The sequence below is a fragment of the Triturus cristatus genome, chromosome 4_2 (genome assembly GCF_964204655.1).
Source record: "Triturus cristatus chromosome 4_2, aTriCri1.1, whole genome shotgun sequence".
In the NCBI taxonomy this organism is placed as follows: Eukaryota; Metazoa; Chordata; class Amphibia; order Caudata; family Salamandridae; genus Triturus; species Triturus cristatus.
The window spans coordinates 870,842,570-870,857,665 of record NC_140586.1 but is presented as its reverse complement, the minus strand read 5'-3'; the positions used below and the strand labels follow the sequence as shown (position 1 = coordinate 870,857,665).

Here is a 15,096-nt window from a genome sequence, read left to right as displayed (position 1 = left end):
GCACCTGGGGCTACTGCCCCCGCTCCCTGGCACCACAGAGGTTTGAGAGCCCTGAGAGGCATAAGGCCTGGGTCTCAACCCTGACTACTGTCAGTGGCCACTGTGGTATTTTGCTGTCTGTCTGTTGGGACACACCTGTGAGCCAGTTAAGGTTAGGAGCTGCACAGGTGGTGTCCACAGGTGAGGAGAATGGTCCCCCATGGATTGGCTTGGTGGGCCCTGAGAGTATGGACAGAGGGAGTCCAATAGGTTCAGAGTGGCGTAGACCTGGAGTCTGCCCCTGCAGTTGCGGGCCAGGTCCTGGTTCTACCGCCCAAAGCAGGGAAGCCCATCAAGGTAGTGATTGGTCTACCCTGCGTTTTGGCTGGAAGGGGGTTGTGTTAGACCTGGCCCTTTTTGCAGGGTCATCCCTAAACTTTTTGCCTTCCTCTTGTATTTTTTCTGACCTGTTGTTGGCTGTTTTATGACTCTGGGCACTTTACCACTGCTGATCAGTGCTAAAGTGCATATGCTCTCCCTATGGTAAATGTTGTAGACTTGTAATGTTAATGTTGTAGACTTGTAAAGCGTACAGCTACCCCAGCAACGGGGCGTCCCGGCGCTGTAGACCGCTGGGGAACCCGTCCTGGCTATCCCTGTGAGATGGTCCCTTTCTGGGTATCTCCAAGGTGAAACCAGGCATCCCCGGCGTCTGTGGGGGGCCGTTGTAGAGATGAGGCAAGCTTAATGCCCAGAGTTGCCGAGTGTGTTCCTGGTTAGAGTAGGTACCGAGGCGAGAATTATCGAGTCCGTTTTGACCCTGGTCCACGAATGAATGTATATGTTGGTTGGATTCCATGATTGGCGTATTTGGTTTACTGTCAGACCCCAGTAAAGTGCCCCAGGAGTGCCCAGGGCTTGTAAATACAAATGCTGCTGGTGGGATTGCCGCACTGGTTGTGCCACCCACAGAAGCGGCCTGGTAAAATGTGTCTAAGGTCTGCCATTGCAGAACCTGCGTGCAGTCTGGTACTGTCATGCTGACTGGGCAAGGTGCACCCACTTGCCAGTCCCTAAACCTTCCCTTAACTTCATATTAGTCACCCCTATGGTAGGCCCAAGGGCAGGGTGCATTGTAAGCATAAGGTAGGACAAGCCCTGATGTGTGTCGCATGTCCTAATAGTGAATTACAGCCATTTTCGTTTTTCACTATTGTAAGGCTACCTGTTCTCCATAGGCCAGAATGGGCTGTTAGAATTGTTACATCCTATGATCCTAACAGACTCAGGGAACATGGTAGAAAATCGAGTTTAGTATGCCTGAACCCAGAATAATAAAATACATCTTTTAGCAAAGTTTATTTTAATGTTCTGTGCTTGCAAATGCCACTTTTAGAAAGTTGGCATTTGCTTGCCTAACCATTTCAGCCCGCCTCTGCGCTGATGTGTGTCTGCTGTCTGGTTTGTGTAGTGACAGGGCTGGGGAATTCTAGGAGACAGGCTGGGCAGCCAGGTGGTGAATAGAAAGATTACACCAGGATGGGTGGGAGGAGTGCACCTGGACTTTGAATAGGGCTGTGCTCTGCCACCACAATGCTGGCTCCACCCCCTGTGGAGCGTCTGATGTCTCTGCCCTGCGCACTGAAAGCAGAAGCCTGCATCATGTCAACAAAGTGCTCAGAAACCGGACCGAACTAGGCAAGAGCCCCCCTGGCCTGCAAGAACAAAAGAAATGCAGTATAAATGTAGGAGCCCTGCTCCTAAGAAGTTAGATCCTGCTAACCAGACGAACCTCTGCCTGAGGAGAAGGAACCGGGAAAGCTGTAGGAGGAGTACTGTCCCCTCACCATCGGAGCGTACTGCCTGCTTCGCACCGCGCTTAAAGAAAAGGCGCCTCTCTCAAGGTACGGCTCGTACGCCGCAACGAATAGCCAGGGCACCGTACCTATGCCCCGTCCCCTCGAGCATCGTGACTAAGGCCCCTACGAGCCATAGCTCGCACCGTAACAGGAGGACATCGCAACGTACAACGCGCTGGGATTCAACGCATCGTCCGTGACGAACTTTCCAAGATAAAGGTACTGTGTCCGTAAGCACCGCAGGGTGTACGCTTCGCACTGGAGCGTCTGCAACGCTTGTGAGCCCCGCTCGTAAGCCTCTTTTCAGCCCCATACGAACCGTACGAAGAGAGCGAAGTGCACAGAACTATTGAATTACGCTTGAAACAAGAACTGCTCAATGCCAATAAGTATTGTGGGCCTGTATATCGTTATTGGGTCTTGTGATAAGTCTGATTATATAAAAGAAGTATTTTTGATAAACCCAGTGTGGAGTCCATTTGTGGGGGTATCATTGAATTACTGTATGTGGTCACAAATGCTTAACCATTGCGCCCTGAGATAAGCCTTGTCTGCTCGCGCCAAGCTACCTAGAGGGTGAGCAGGGGTTGTGTTGGGAGCGTAACCCCTTACCCTGACTAGAATAAAGGATCCCTGCTTGACACAAGTACCTACCTGTGCCAACCAGTGATTCCTAGTTCTAACAACCAGTAACTGAAAAGGCACTTTCAATTAAAAACCAGACCCATTACCTTTCCAATGCTTGTTTTGCATGGTATTCACCCTACAACACGGGTTTGGCCAGTGCAATTACCTCCAGTTCCTACCTGGATAAAACTGTGCTAGCAAACATCCATGGCTGAGCCATACTTGGACGGAAAATGTGATGTGTGCTAACAGCAATAGCAGGCAATTAACATCACTTGCATCACTTTGCACACAATTTTACACTGAAGAGCGGTGCAATTAAGGGCACAAAGTGCCAGAGGATAAATACTTAGGGGAGAGATTTACAAGCACCCTGTGCCACTAGTACGTCACTTTTCGTGACGTACTGGTGGCGCAAGGGGCTCCTCCATATTTACAAGGAGAGGAAAAGCCACCCTGCGTGATTTTTCCTCTCCTCGTAAATATGGCCCCTTCACACGCAGCACTGTGCTTGGAAGGGGCGTACCATGGGTGTTGCTGTGGGTGTTCCCAGCAACACCCATGGAGACACATCTCCAGATTTACGAAAAATCGTAAATCTGGAGATGCGTGTGAATGCTACGCCACCCTAGAGGTGGCGTAGCGAGGCGCAACGAGGAAAAATGTTTTAATTTCGCCTCGTTTTTTCCTCTTTCAATGCGTGCTGCATTCTAGCGCGCATTGAAAGAGGAAAAAGCCTCTTGTGATTGTTTTGTGCAGGAAGGTGTCCCTTCCTGCACAAAAACAATCTCCCCACGACGCAGGCATCCTTGCACCATGGTGCAAGGGTGCCTGTGCGGGCGCATGGCTGCAGTTTGTGCGTCAGCGCAGGGGAAACACAGCGAGAGATGCGACATATTCTTGTAAATATGTCGCATCTCTGTGCTTTCCAAACTAACGCAGCATGGTGCAGCAAAATGACTTGCTGCACTGTGCTGCGTTACTTTGTTGTAAATCTGCCCCTTAGGGCCTCATTTATGAAAAGTGTTGCATTGCTGCGTGAAAACAGCGATGCAACACTTTTCAGTGTGCCCCCCTGCGACACCATAAATGCACCGTATTTACTGTATGATGCTCCATATCATATGTATTTACAGATACGTCAGTTTTTCTGACGTATCTGTAGGCGCGGTAATGACGCATTGCTAAAGTGTGTCACAAACGAGAAGCTACTTCAGCAATGGGTCATTATACATTAGCAAGGCCTCAAAGACTTCCCGGCGCCACTTCTACGACCCTTTTTTACAGGGGATCGCCCACCCTGCATATATTATACCTGACACAGGTATATTGTAGCACAGGGCTTTACAAAGCGACTCTTCTGCTTAGATGCTTCACTTTGTAAATATGGCGCAAATTGGCACATTTTTTATGCTGCCGCAGCATTACGAAGAAGGACGCAATGGCGGCACAAAGGGCTCATAAATAAGCCCTTGATTTTTCAGCACTTTCTTAAGATGTCGAGTCAGTGAGCCTGACTCAGAGGGACTGAAGGGCATTCTAGACTTAGGAAGACTTATCATCTGGTAGGAGTGCACATGGGTCCTTCTCAGAGTTAGCCAACAGTCAAATGTGCATTAGAAAGAAAAGGCAAGGTTAGATGCTGTAACTCCTCAGCACATCTAGAGTGTGTCTGTTAAATTTTTGGGGTCTGATGCCTGGGCAAACCTGATGAGAATCCACTTCAAGTGATGCCATACATGAGGCTTCAGAAGAAGCATGGAAGTGTTTGCTCCTAATCCTCAAGAAGGTGCTTTAGCAGAGCTCAGCTGGGATGTCTACACTGAAATAGTAGGGTGCGAGGCATGGAGGTTGTTCATAGGAGCAAGGCTCGCCTGTCTATCACAGTGGTGGTTTGCTATGTATCCTCTCTTCTGTGGCCCTCACAGTTATGAGAATGCATGTCTCATGAAGCTGAATCTGAAGCACTTGAAATGAGCCGGTTCGGAAGACCCTTGATCACAAAGTCTGGACAAACATGATTGCTAGCTTCCATCTAGGTTCTGACTGCAACAATTTGTTCCCTTCTCCTTAGGTCTCTTTGAACGTAGGAGCTCACCAGATCCGTCTCTACCAGAGCGGCCCTTCCACCGATCAGCCCTTCGCAGTGAACGCACTCGCTTCTAGTGGAAGGTAACTACTAGATCTGCCACAAACAGGACAACCTTTACAGTCTGTGCACTCTTAGCCCAAGTCCTCATATTTGTGCACCACTTAGATTATTTCTGCTACTATCTCAGGGGCCTAGTCACAAACTGCACTTTGTAGTATGTTTTGTAGAACTACAGTAGTTTTGCACATATACTGCAAAATGCTACTTACAAACTACATGCGAAGGCATATGCCTCAACCCTTCCTAGATTTTTCTGTGCAAATATGTCCTCCCAACTGAGGAGTCTCTGCACACGTAGGTAAATGTTTTAGTAGTAAATGTGGGTGGGATAGGGGATGTGGCTGGAAAATGGGAAATATTTATGACTAAATGGGAGGGGTTTAGGGAGGAGTAAGGAAGGGTTAGGAGAGGACTAGGTTGGAGTATAGGGAGGGACATGCTCCCACCCACAAATGAGTAAACCCACTCCTATTCACAAACTGCTCTTCTATGGTCACTCCAGCCAAAAATGGCCCGAAACAATAGTTAATGTACTCCAGCTCAGACGTGGAGTAAGTCCAGCACCACATACCACCAGCTACTGGCACTGCAGTACCCTTCTGTGGAAAATAATGCAGGCAGGGACTTAAAATATCCCACCCATAGTGGAGACATGCAAGTCTACACTTTCGAGTAATCTTGCACTCAGATTTTTTTGAATAGCCGAAAGTAATGCAGTTACTCAAAAGTGTAAGATAACATTCTCTTGAAGTAAATTTACCTTTGTGAATAGGCCCCTCAGTGTTCAGGGTTGCTACTGAAGCCAGGTAACAGGAAATCAGAGAACCTTATGAAAGGGAAATCTGCCTTATCCGATATTGGACCGCAGCCTCCCCCAGAAAGGTGTCCTGCAAGTGCCTGAGCCCCATTAGTTGCTGTTTCTGGCCTGTGGGTCTATGTATTACTGAGAACCATTTGATTCAGTAACCCAAGTTTTAAACGGTCTGATCCCGAAATACAGCTGGATCTAACCCTTGGGGTTTCAATGGTAGTGTCTTTTTTGAGTTTCAGCTGTTTGGCGGTGCATAATGGGGAATGGTGTTAGCAGTGCTTAATTTGTATAAAAATAAGTGCCGGGACTCTTGTAAGGATGAAACTACAGCTTGCACAACCCATTGCTACTGTCACGTTGCCAATGACAATACAAACGCAGCTACCAATCATCACACTACAAGTGTGACAGTTCAGACTATTCCAGGCCACCAAAGCAATAGCAATGTCTTCGGTTGCAGGTAATAATCATTTGTAAGGCATATTGAATTAACAAACAACTGTTGTTATGCTCGTTTCTAAATTAGGCAAATAGCGCCATCATGTGACAGACTGCCATAAGATCCAGTGTTGTCAATTAGGTGACGGTGCTACACACCGGTAACCACAGGCTCAAATTAAGCACGGGATGTTAAAGACGATTGTTTTGATTTTGTGTAAACTGTGTTCTACATCTATTTTTGTTTTCTAGTTAATCTGTGATGTATGGTAGTTTTGCGTAAGCCTTCCTGTTTTGGCCTGATTGGGCTCTGATTTACATTTTGTGTTGGTTAAGATCTATTGTAAGGACCAAGCATTTCTATTGAGTGTTTTGGTTAAGAATTGCAGCCTTTCATTTGAATCTTGAATTGGGTTTGGTCTGCTTTCAGTTTGCTGCTCTTTTCTAATACCATGAAATAGCTGAGAACTCTGTGATTCAGATTGCAATGATTCCCCAAGGGATTAGATTTAAAATAATAATGTATTGTTTAGTTTACTGGGCAGGGAACGCTCTGCTGTTTTGGTCTTTGTTCTTACTGCATATGGGGGCATATTATCAAGCCAGGCGATAAAAATATCTTAGGAATTACTTTAATATACTACTTAAGCACTACATTTTTCCATAACTTTTTGCACCAAAATCCACACTTAGGGGCATATTATCAAGCCAGGCGATAAAATTATCGCCGCTTTAGCGGCAGAAAACTGCCACTAAAACGGCGATAATGGGCTTGATAATATGCTCTGTGGAATTCCAATTGAAGCCCATGTCAGATGTCCTTCACATCTAACCTGGGCTTCAATTGGAATCCATAGAGCATATTATCAAGCCCATAATTTTATCGCCCGGCTTGATAATATGCCCCTTTGTACTTTAGCTAATAGTTATTTTCTGTTTTCTAGCTATCAAGCTGTGGTTTGAATTTCTTTGCTGTGAAGATTGTCCAGATGTTGGGATCAGGGGTCTCAGAGTTTATTTTAATTGTGTTCTTGTTTCAGTTAAAGGGACATTGGGTTGGGTAAGATCTGGTAAAAAAAATAGGATTTTTAGAACTGTGGGTGTTCTAATGAGGTTCCTACCACCGAGCCCGTCCTTTACCTTCAATAATAGCTTGATTTTCTATACAGTGGACCGGATTTACAAAACTGTCCGATAAAGCAGGGCAGCAGCCAACGGGGAAGAGCAAGATATGGCACTATCCTGCTCTGTCTCTAGCACTGGTGCACGATTAGGCTACTGCCCATGAAGCACACATGTTGGTAGGTCTAAGCGTGAGACTAGCCTAGGTTTTGTACTGGAAGGATACTCTTACAGTACAAAATACTATGCCTGGGCAACCTTTAAAACTTTTCCAACGTTGGATGTGTGCTGTACTGTGCCGCATACATGAAAAGTGGGAAACTTCAAGAGAAATATAAGTATTTCTCCCTTTTAACGCCTGCTTCCAAGTGGCATTATTTTTTGGTGCTAACCCCTGTCTTCTATTGTTAGCAGATGGAGTATGGTGTCAAAAACAATAGGTGTATGCACCGGAACGCCAATGTAAGACCCATGGAACGCTCCCTTGGTGCAGAGTAACTCAATGCAGCGCTTTGCCCCACTTTCAGGCAACTTTGCAGCAAGTTTTGCAATGGAAAGTAAGTTACTTTTGTGACTCGAACCAGTTCAAAACTGTGTAAATCTGGCCCATAGTTTATGCTGCAACACTGAGTACTGTAAATGGCAGGTGTTGGTGTTAGCAAAAAGAACAATTGATGGACAGAATGCAGAGCAATGTCATACATTCACCCCAGTACAGAGATCTCTGTCTAAATCCATTGTTTTTGTTGCTCACCGTGCCATTCCAGTTTTAACCCAGCCATATGCAAGTCAGTCTTAACCCTGTGCCTCATGGTAACAGTCCAGCCTGAACTGCCAAGCCAGGTCCTCTCTGGACTGGAAACAAGCATCCTAGGACCGGTTTCGGGGTTTTACCCCTCTTCAGCCAGGATAGATTGACTCCAGTGGCATGGAGAGCATGGGACCCATGTCTGGGCATAACCGTCCCACCAGGGTGACAAATGCAAAAAAAAAACAATTGATGGACAGAATGCAGAACATTGTCATACATTCATCCCAGTACAGAGACCTGGGCCTACATCCATCGTTTTTTTTCTCACCATGCCATTCCAGTTTGAACCCAGCCGTATGCAAATCAGCCTTGACCCTGTGCCCAATGGGAACAGTCCAGCCTGAACTGCCAGGCCAGGTTCTCCCTGGACTGGAAACAAGCATCCTAGGACCGGTTTCAGGGTTTCACCCCTCATCAGCCAGGATAGCTTGACTCCAGTGGCATGAAGAGCACGGGACCGACGTCTGGGGATACCCGTCCCACTCGGGGTGACAAATGCAAAAAGAACAATTGATGGATAGAATGCAGAACATTGTCATACATTCACTCCAGTACAGAGATCTGGGCCTAAATCCATCGTTTTTTTGCTCACCATGCCATTCCAGTTTGAACCCAGCCATATGCAAATCAGTCTTGACCCAGTGCCCAATGGGAACAGTCCAGCCTGAACTGCCAGGCCAGGTTCTCCCTGGACTGGAAACAAGCATCCTAGGACCCGTTTCGGGGTTTCATCCCTCATCAGCCAGGATAGCTTGACTCCAGTGGCATGGAGAGCACGGGACCCACGTCTGGGCATACTTGTCCCACTCGGGATGACAAATGCAAAAATAACTTAAATGGCTTAGTGGGCAACATTAAACGTGGGGTGGTGCTTCAGTGTATAAAATGACATTCCCCTGATGTGATTCTTTCACGAGAGACAGGAAAGTGGGTAATGCTTGCAAGGCTGTAGATAGCTGGGCATATAAGATGGTAGTCCACGCTGGGTTCACCTCTGGTTCCAGAAGGACAGGGATACTTCCACTCACCATTAATCAATCCTGGGGCATATTTACAAAGAAGTGACTCCGCGCTCCGACACTTTTGAAACGCAGGGCTGCACTGTATTTACAACAATACGGTGCAGACCTTTGTTTCTCCCTGTCCTGGAGCTAATTTTAGCTGCCTAGCGCCAACTCAGGCCCCCTTGCACCATAGTGCAAGGGTGCCATTCATTGGGGGGAATTAATCAATCAATCAGGGGTTTGTTAAGCGCAGCTACTCACCCAGAAGTGTCTCAAGGTGCTGGGGGGAGGGGAGGTCGCGCAGCTCCTAGGCACTCACGGAGTGACGTCGCAGGTGAGTTCAGCGGTCTTCGATGGCCCACCAGGGTATGAGCGGTGCCGGATGCTCATGGTGATTCGTCAAAGAGCCAGGTCTTGAGGTCCTTCAGGAACTTGGATAGAGTTGGGTTCTGATGGAGGTGGAGAGGGAAGGTGTTCCATGCCTTGGCCACGAGTAAGGAGAAGGAACGACCTCATGATCTGGTCTTCTTGATGCGCGGTACCGTGGCGAGGGAAAGCTGGGCTGAACGGAGGGATTTTTAGGGTGCGTGGAACTATAGGCGGAAGTTCATGTAGGCGGGGCTGGTGTTGTGGAGGGCTTTGTAGACGTGCGTGAGTAGTGCCCGCAGGTGTGGGGTTATGTGGCAGTGGCGCCGTAGGTTGAGGACTAGTCCGGCGGCGGCGTTCTAGATGTTCTGAAGTTTGTGGGAGAGGCACTTGTTGATCCTGGTGTTGAGTGCGTTGCCGTAGTCCAGTCTGTGGCTGATGAGGTGACTGTTTTCCTGTGTTCAAGGGGGATCCAGTTGAAAGTTGTACGTAGGAGACAGAGGGTGTGAAAGCAGGAAGAGGTGACGCCATTGATCTGGCGGTCCATTTTGAGTTCGGAGTCCAGGATGATTCTGAGGTTGTGTGCGTGGGTGGGGTTGGGTTCCCAAGGGCGGGGGGCCACCAGGGGCATTCCAGGCATCAGGATGTAGTCTATGATGAGTACTTCGATTTTGTCTGTGTTCAGTTGTAGGCAGCTGTCGACTGCTTCCATTCCTTCTAGAAAGTTGTGTTTTGAGATGTTAGGTTTGTTAGATAGTGAGAGGATGAGTTGTGTGTCTTCTGCGTACAATACGATGTTGAGTCCGTGTGATGTGACTATGGAAGTGAGAGAGGCCATGTAGATGTTGAACAGAGGGGGGCTGATGGAGGATCCTTGGGATTCCGCAGGTGGCTGGTGTGTTTTCTGAGATGAAGGGAGGGAGTCTGACCCGCTGCATTCTGCCAGAGAGGAATGAGTGGATCCAATCAAGGGCTTTGTTCCGGATTCCTGCATTGTGGAGTCTGCAGGCCAGGGTGTGGTGTGAGATTGTGTCAAAGGTTGCGGAGAGGTCCAGGAGGATGAGGGCCACAGTCAAGGAGGGAGCGAATGTCGTCTGTCGTGGCGATGAGGGCGGTCTATGTGCTGTGGTTTTCCTGAAGCCTGATTGGGAGGAGTTGAGGATGACGTTCTTGTAGATGAAGGTGGTGAGTTGGTTGTTGACAGCTTTTTTAATGACTTTCGCAGGATAGGGAAGAAGGGAGATCGGTCTGAAGTTCTTGAAGTAGGTGAGGTCCACCGAGTGTTTCTTTAGGAGAGGGTTGATCTCGGCGTGTTTCCAGTCATCGGGGAAGGAGGCGGTCTCGATCAGTTGATGATTCTCTGTAGCTCAGGGGCGATGATGTTTACGGCTCTGTGGTAGATGCGGTGGGGGCAGGTGTCCGTGTGGGCCCCAGACTGGGTGGTCCTCATAATCTTTATGGTGTCTTCGAAGCTGAGGGCGGGCCAGCTGTCCAGTGTTGGCTGTGTGGTGCAGGAAGTAGTGGGTGTGGGTTCCTCGTGGAGGTTGTTGATGTCGAAGTTGTCATAGATGGTCTTAATTTTGTGATGGAAGAAGGTGCTGAGTTTGTCGCAGAGGCCCTGGGAGGGTGGGATGCCGGTGGACTCTGTGTAAGGTTGGGCAAACTCTTTGATGATGCTGAAGAGTTCTTTGCTGTTGTGTGCGTGGGCAGAGATTCTGTCACGTTGCGCTTTCTTCCTTGAGTGTCTGATAAGTTTGTGGTGGGCAGTGCTGGCTGTTTTGTAGTTGTCGAGGTTCGCTAAGGTTTTGGAGTTCCTCCATAGTTTTTTTGAGACATCTACAGGTTCGTCTGGATTCCCGGAGTTCGTTGGAGAACCAGCTGGCTTTCTTGACATGAGGGTTGGAGGATTTCTTGAGGGGGGTGACGGTGTTGGCTCAGTCTGCGATCCATTTGTGTAGGCTATGGGCGGCGGTGGTGGGGTCATCGTCTGAGGTGGTAGGAGCGGAGCCGCTGAGCGTTGCGTTGAGTTGCTCGGCGGGGATCTTGTTGCAATTCCTGCGTTTTAGCTGGGGTGGGCATCTGCGGGGGATGTTCGCTTTGTAGGTGAAGTGGGCGCTGCGGTGGTCCATCAATGGGAGTTCGTGGTGTGGCTGAAGGAGACAGTTTCCTGCTGTGAAGATAGGGTCGCAGGTGTGTCCTGCTGAGTGTATTGGTCCTGGTATGATCTGCTTTAGTTTGATGACGTGAAGGTTTTCCAGGAGGAAGGAGGAAGATGGAGGCAGCTGTCGAGGTGGAAGATGAGGTCTCCCAGCAAAATGTAGTCAGTGGAGGTGATGGAATGCGGGGAGATTATGTCGGTGATTGAGTTGGAGAAAGGTGCGCTGGGTCCGGGAGGTCGGTAGATGAGGGTGCTTCGGGGGGGAGTGGTTGGGTTGACCTGTATCTTGAAGTGGAGGTGTTCCATAAGGTCTGTAGGCCTGTTGGTGTCGGTGCTCAGGCGGAGGTTGGCCTTCTGGGTGATGGCGATACCGCCTCCGGTGCGGTTTGGGCGGTCCTTCTGGGTGAATTTGCATCCTACTGGGATGGCGATTGCAATGTCTGGTTCTGAGGTGGAGCATGTCCAGGTTTCGGAAAGAAAAGCGATATTGGGAGAGGTGCTGTTGAGGAGGTCCCAGATTTCCATTGCATGTCTGAGGAGGGAGAGCACGTTTTGGAGGATGCATTGCAGGGTTTGGGCTGCGGTAGGGGTGTTGCTGTCAGTGGAGGGGAGTCCTGGGTTTTGGCTGTGCTGAAAGAGTGGCGGCAATTCCGGCAGGTGAAAGGACCGTGGGTGTCGATCGGTGAGTAGAGCATGCAGTTGTTATTCCTGCCACCGTTTAGGGCATGGAGAGCCGCTGAGCTTTAGCATTGGTAGGTCGGGGGACCAGGGTTCCTTGTGCTGGTTGTAGATGAGTTGTGTACAAGTACGGGTGCAGACAGGCGTGCCAGCGGCAGGGGGTATACTGTGTTAGGCCACGCAGTGGCCTCCATTAAGTAGAGGTCGGGGGAGGGCAGGACAGCTGAGAGGCAGGAGCTGGAAAAACACGGACGCGTTAGGAACCGCGGGGGCAGCGGTGAGAAGGTGACAGGAGGGTTAAGAATAAGAAAGATGAGATAGAAATAGCAGAAAATAAAAGGAGAATAGAAACTAATAAAAGGAAATTACTGGAGAAAAAACGAGAAAGTAAGCCAGACAGAATAGGTAGGAGCAGTCCAGGGGCGAGGCACGGGGCCTCAAACCATGGTCTGTGCTGAATAGAGGCAGAGCACTGCCTGGTTATGCTGTGGAGCTGTGCGCTGGGAGAGCAGGAACCCAAGGTGTTATGCTCGACTCAGCGCGCAGTGGCCTCCGTTAAGTAGAGGTCGGGGGAGGGCGGGACAGCTGAGAGGCAGGAGCTGGAAAAACACGGACGCGTTAGGAGCCGCGAAGACAGCAGCGGCGGTGGGAAGGCGGCAGGAGGGTTAAGAATAAGAAAGATGAGAAAGAAATAACTGAAAATAAAATGAGAAGAGAAACTAATAAATGGAAAAGAAGATAAATTAAGCCAGACAGAATAGGCAGGAGCAGTCCAAAGGCGAGGCACGGGGCCTCAAACCATGGTCTGTGCTGAATAGAGGCAGAGCACTGCCTGACTAAGCTGTGGAGCTGTGCGCTGAGAGAGTAGGAACCCAAGTGGTTATGCTCGACTCAGCGCGCAGCGGCCTCCATCAAGTAGAGGTCGGGGGAGGGTGGGACAACTGGGAAGCGGGAGCGGGAAAAACACGGAAGCGGGAGAGGCCCCGGGGGCAGCAGCAGCGGTAGGAAGGCGGCAGGAGGGTTAATAATAAGAATAAGAAAGATGAGAAAGAAATAACAGAAAATAAAAGGAGAAGAGAAACTAATAAAAGGAAATAACAGGAGAAAAAACAGAAACTAAGCCCAACAGAATAGGCAGAAGCAGTCCAGGAGCAAGGCACGGGCCTTAAACCGTGGTCGATGCTGAACAGAGGCAGAGCACTGCCTGGTTAAGCTGTGGATCTGTGTGCTGGGAGAGCAGCAACCCAGTGGGTTATGCTTGACTCAGCGCGCAGCGACCTCCATTAAGTAAAGGTCGGGGGAGGGCGGTCTTAATTTTGGCGCTACCTCATTTACGCCACCCTTGTAAATAGGGGGCAGTGTCAAATTCAATGGGTGTTGCAGGGAAATACCCACCGCAACACCCATTGTCCTCCCCTGTCACCCTAAGTATAGCGTGAAAGGGTGCCTTATTTATGTAAATAAGGCAAAGCCCGTATCGCCACAGGAACATCTTTAAAAGTGACTTTCCTGTGGCGATAGGGGCTTGAAAATATGCCCCCGGGTCTGCTAAACTAGGCAGAAATGCAGCCATTTCGGGGAAGTGGGAGGGAGAGACAATCAGCATCCTATTTGCATATGTCCTGCCAGCTATGCATGGGTCACCGCCCCTCTCTTGGGCACACTCTAGCTGGGGCTGCCTGACGGGGGAACTTTGTGATAACAGTAATCGCATCCCCCTGCGACACTTGGCACCCTCCCGCTCCCAGTTAGTGGACTTCCTCTCAGCCCCGGGAATGGCTGATGTGTGGCGGCCCCTAAGTGCTACTACACAACACTTTACGTTTCACTAGGGAGCCATGGTAGCCTTTCTCTCATCGACTACATCCTCATGTTGGCCTACCGTGTTCCTAATTTCCGTGATGTCCGCCATCTAGTGTGGGCATCTCTGATCTGACTTTAGATTGCCCTGTTATGGGCAAGTACAGTCTACACAAGTCACAAGATCGGAAGACCATCAAGCTCAGTCCTTGGTATCTCCAGATCCCTAGTGTTAGAGGGGGGCTGATGAAGACCACGGAACTCTAATTCGTGGAAAACTAGTCCTCAGTAGACTCTTCTCAGACTCTACAGGAGGCCTACAAGACCGTCGTTAAGGAGCAGGCTAGGGGTCTCCCTGATTGTTGGCCACAACAGAGATAACAGGGCAGCAATAGAGATGTTTGAGAGTGATATTCTGGCCTTCGAGGCTAAACTGGTGGTAGGTGAGATCGGAGACATAAAATACAATTTGGGCCTTAAACAGCAGGAATTTAGAGATATGGGGGGATATTTACAAGAAAATGCTGGAGCGCAGTGTTTCGCCAAATTTGGCAACTCCACGCTCCGACATTTTCAAAATGCAGGGATGCGCCATATTTACAAAAATAAGGCACACCGCCACGTTTCCCCTATCGCTGGCGCAAAAAAAAGCTGGCTAGCGTCAGTTCAGGCACCCTGCCGAGGCAGGGGGGCCTGTGCTGCAGGTGAGATTATTTATGTGCAGGAAGGGACACCTTCCTCCACATAAACAATCAATAATGGCGATCTGCTCTTTCTATGTGTGCTACAGAATGCAGTACACATAGAAAGAGCAAAAAAACTAGTAGAAATTAATAATTTCTCCTCGTATCTCCATCCTTCTTCGACCAGGTATTACCTGGCCTTAGTTTCTTGCGCTGCCCTAGCCATGTAAATCTGGGGCCGCATCAAAAAGCATTGGGTGTTGCGGAGGGAACGCCCACAGCAACACCAATTGCCCACCCCTTTGCCACCGCAGACTGCAGCGAGAAGGCGCAACGCCACTGGAGCGTCAGAAAAAGTGACGCTCCAGTGGCTTTAGGTGCTTGTAATTATGCCCCATAGTGTCAGAGGAGGTTAAAGCCAGGCAATCGTGCGATGCAACATCGTGTCTACAAAGTGGCAGACAAAGCAGGGAAACTATTAGCATGGCTAGACAGGTGCACAAGGGTGAACCGATGCGTATCCGACATCCGCTCTGATGATGGAGAACTCAAGATATTGCCAACGCCTTCGCTGCCTACTATTCCCATCTCTATTTCTCCCCAGGTAC

The 15,096-nt window shown here is 49.2% G+C and overlaps 1 protein-coding gene across 1 annotated transcript in view; it reads left to right on the top strand.

Annotated features, from left to right (window-relative positions):
* The window catches only part of CCDC17 (coiled-coil domain containing 17), a 507,736-nt gene that overhangs the window by 423,833 nt on the left and 68,807 nt on the right, over window positions 1-15,096 (top strand). The window contains exon 23 of the mRNA XM_085602872.1: window positions 4,540-4,637. Within this exon, the coding sequence (XP_085458998.1) occupies window positions 4,540-4,637 (98 nt within the window). The remainder of the gene's footprint in view (window positions 1-4,539; window positions 4,638-15,096) is intronic.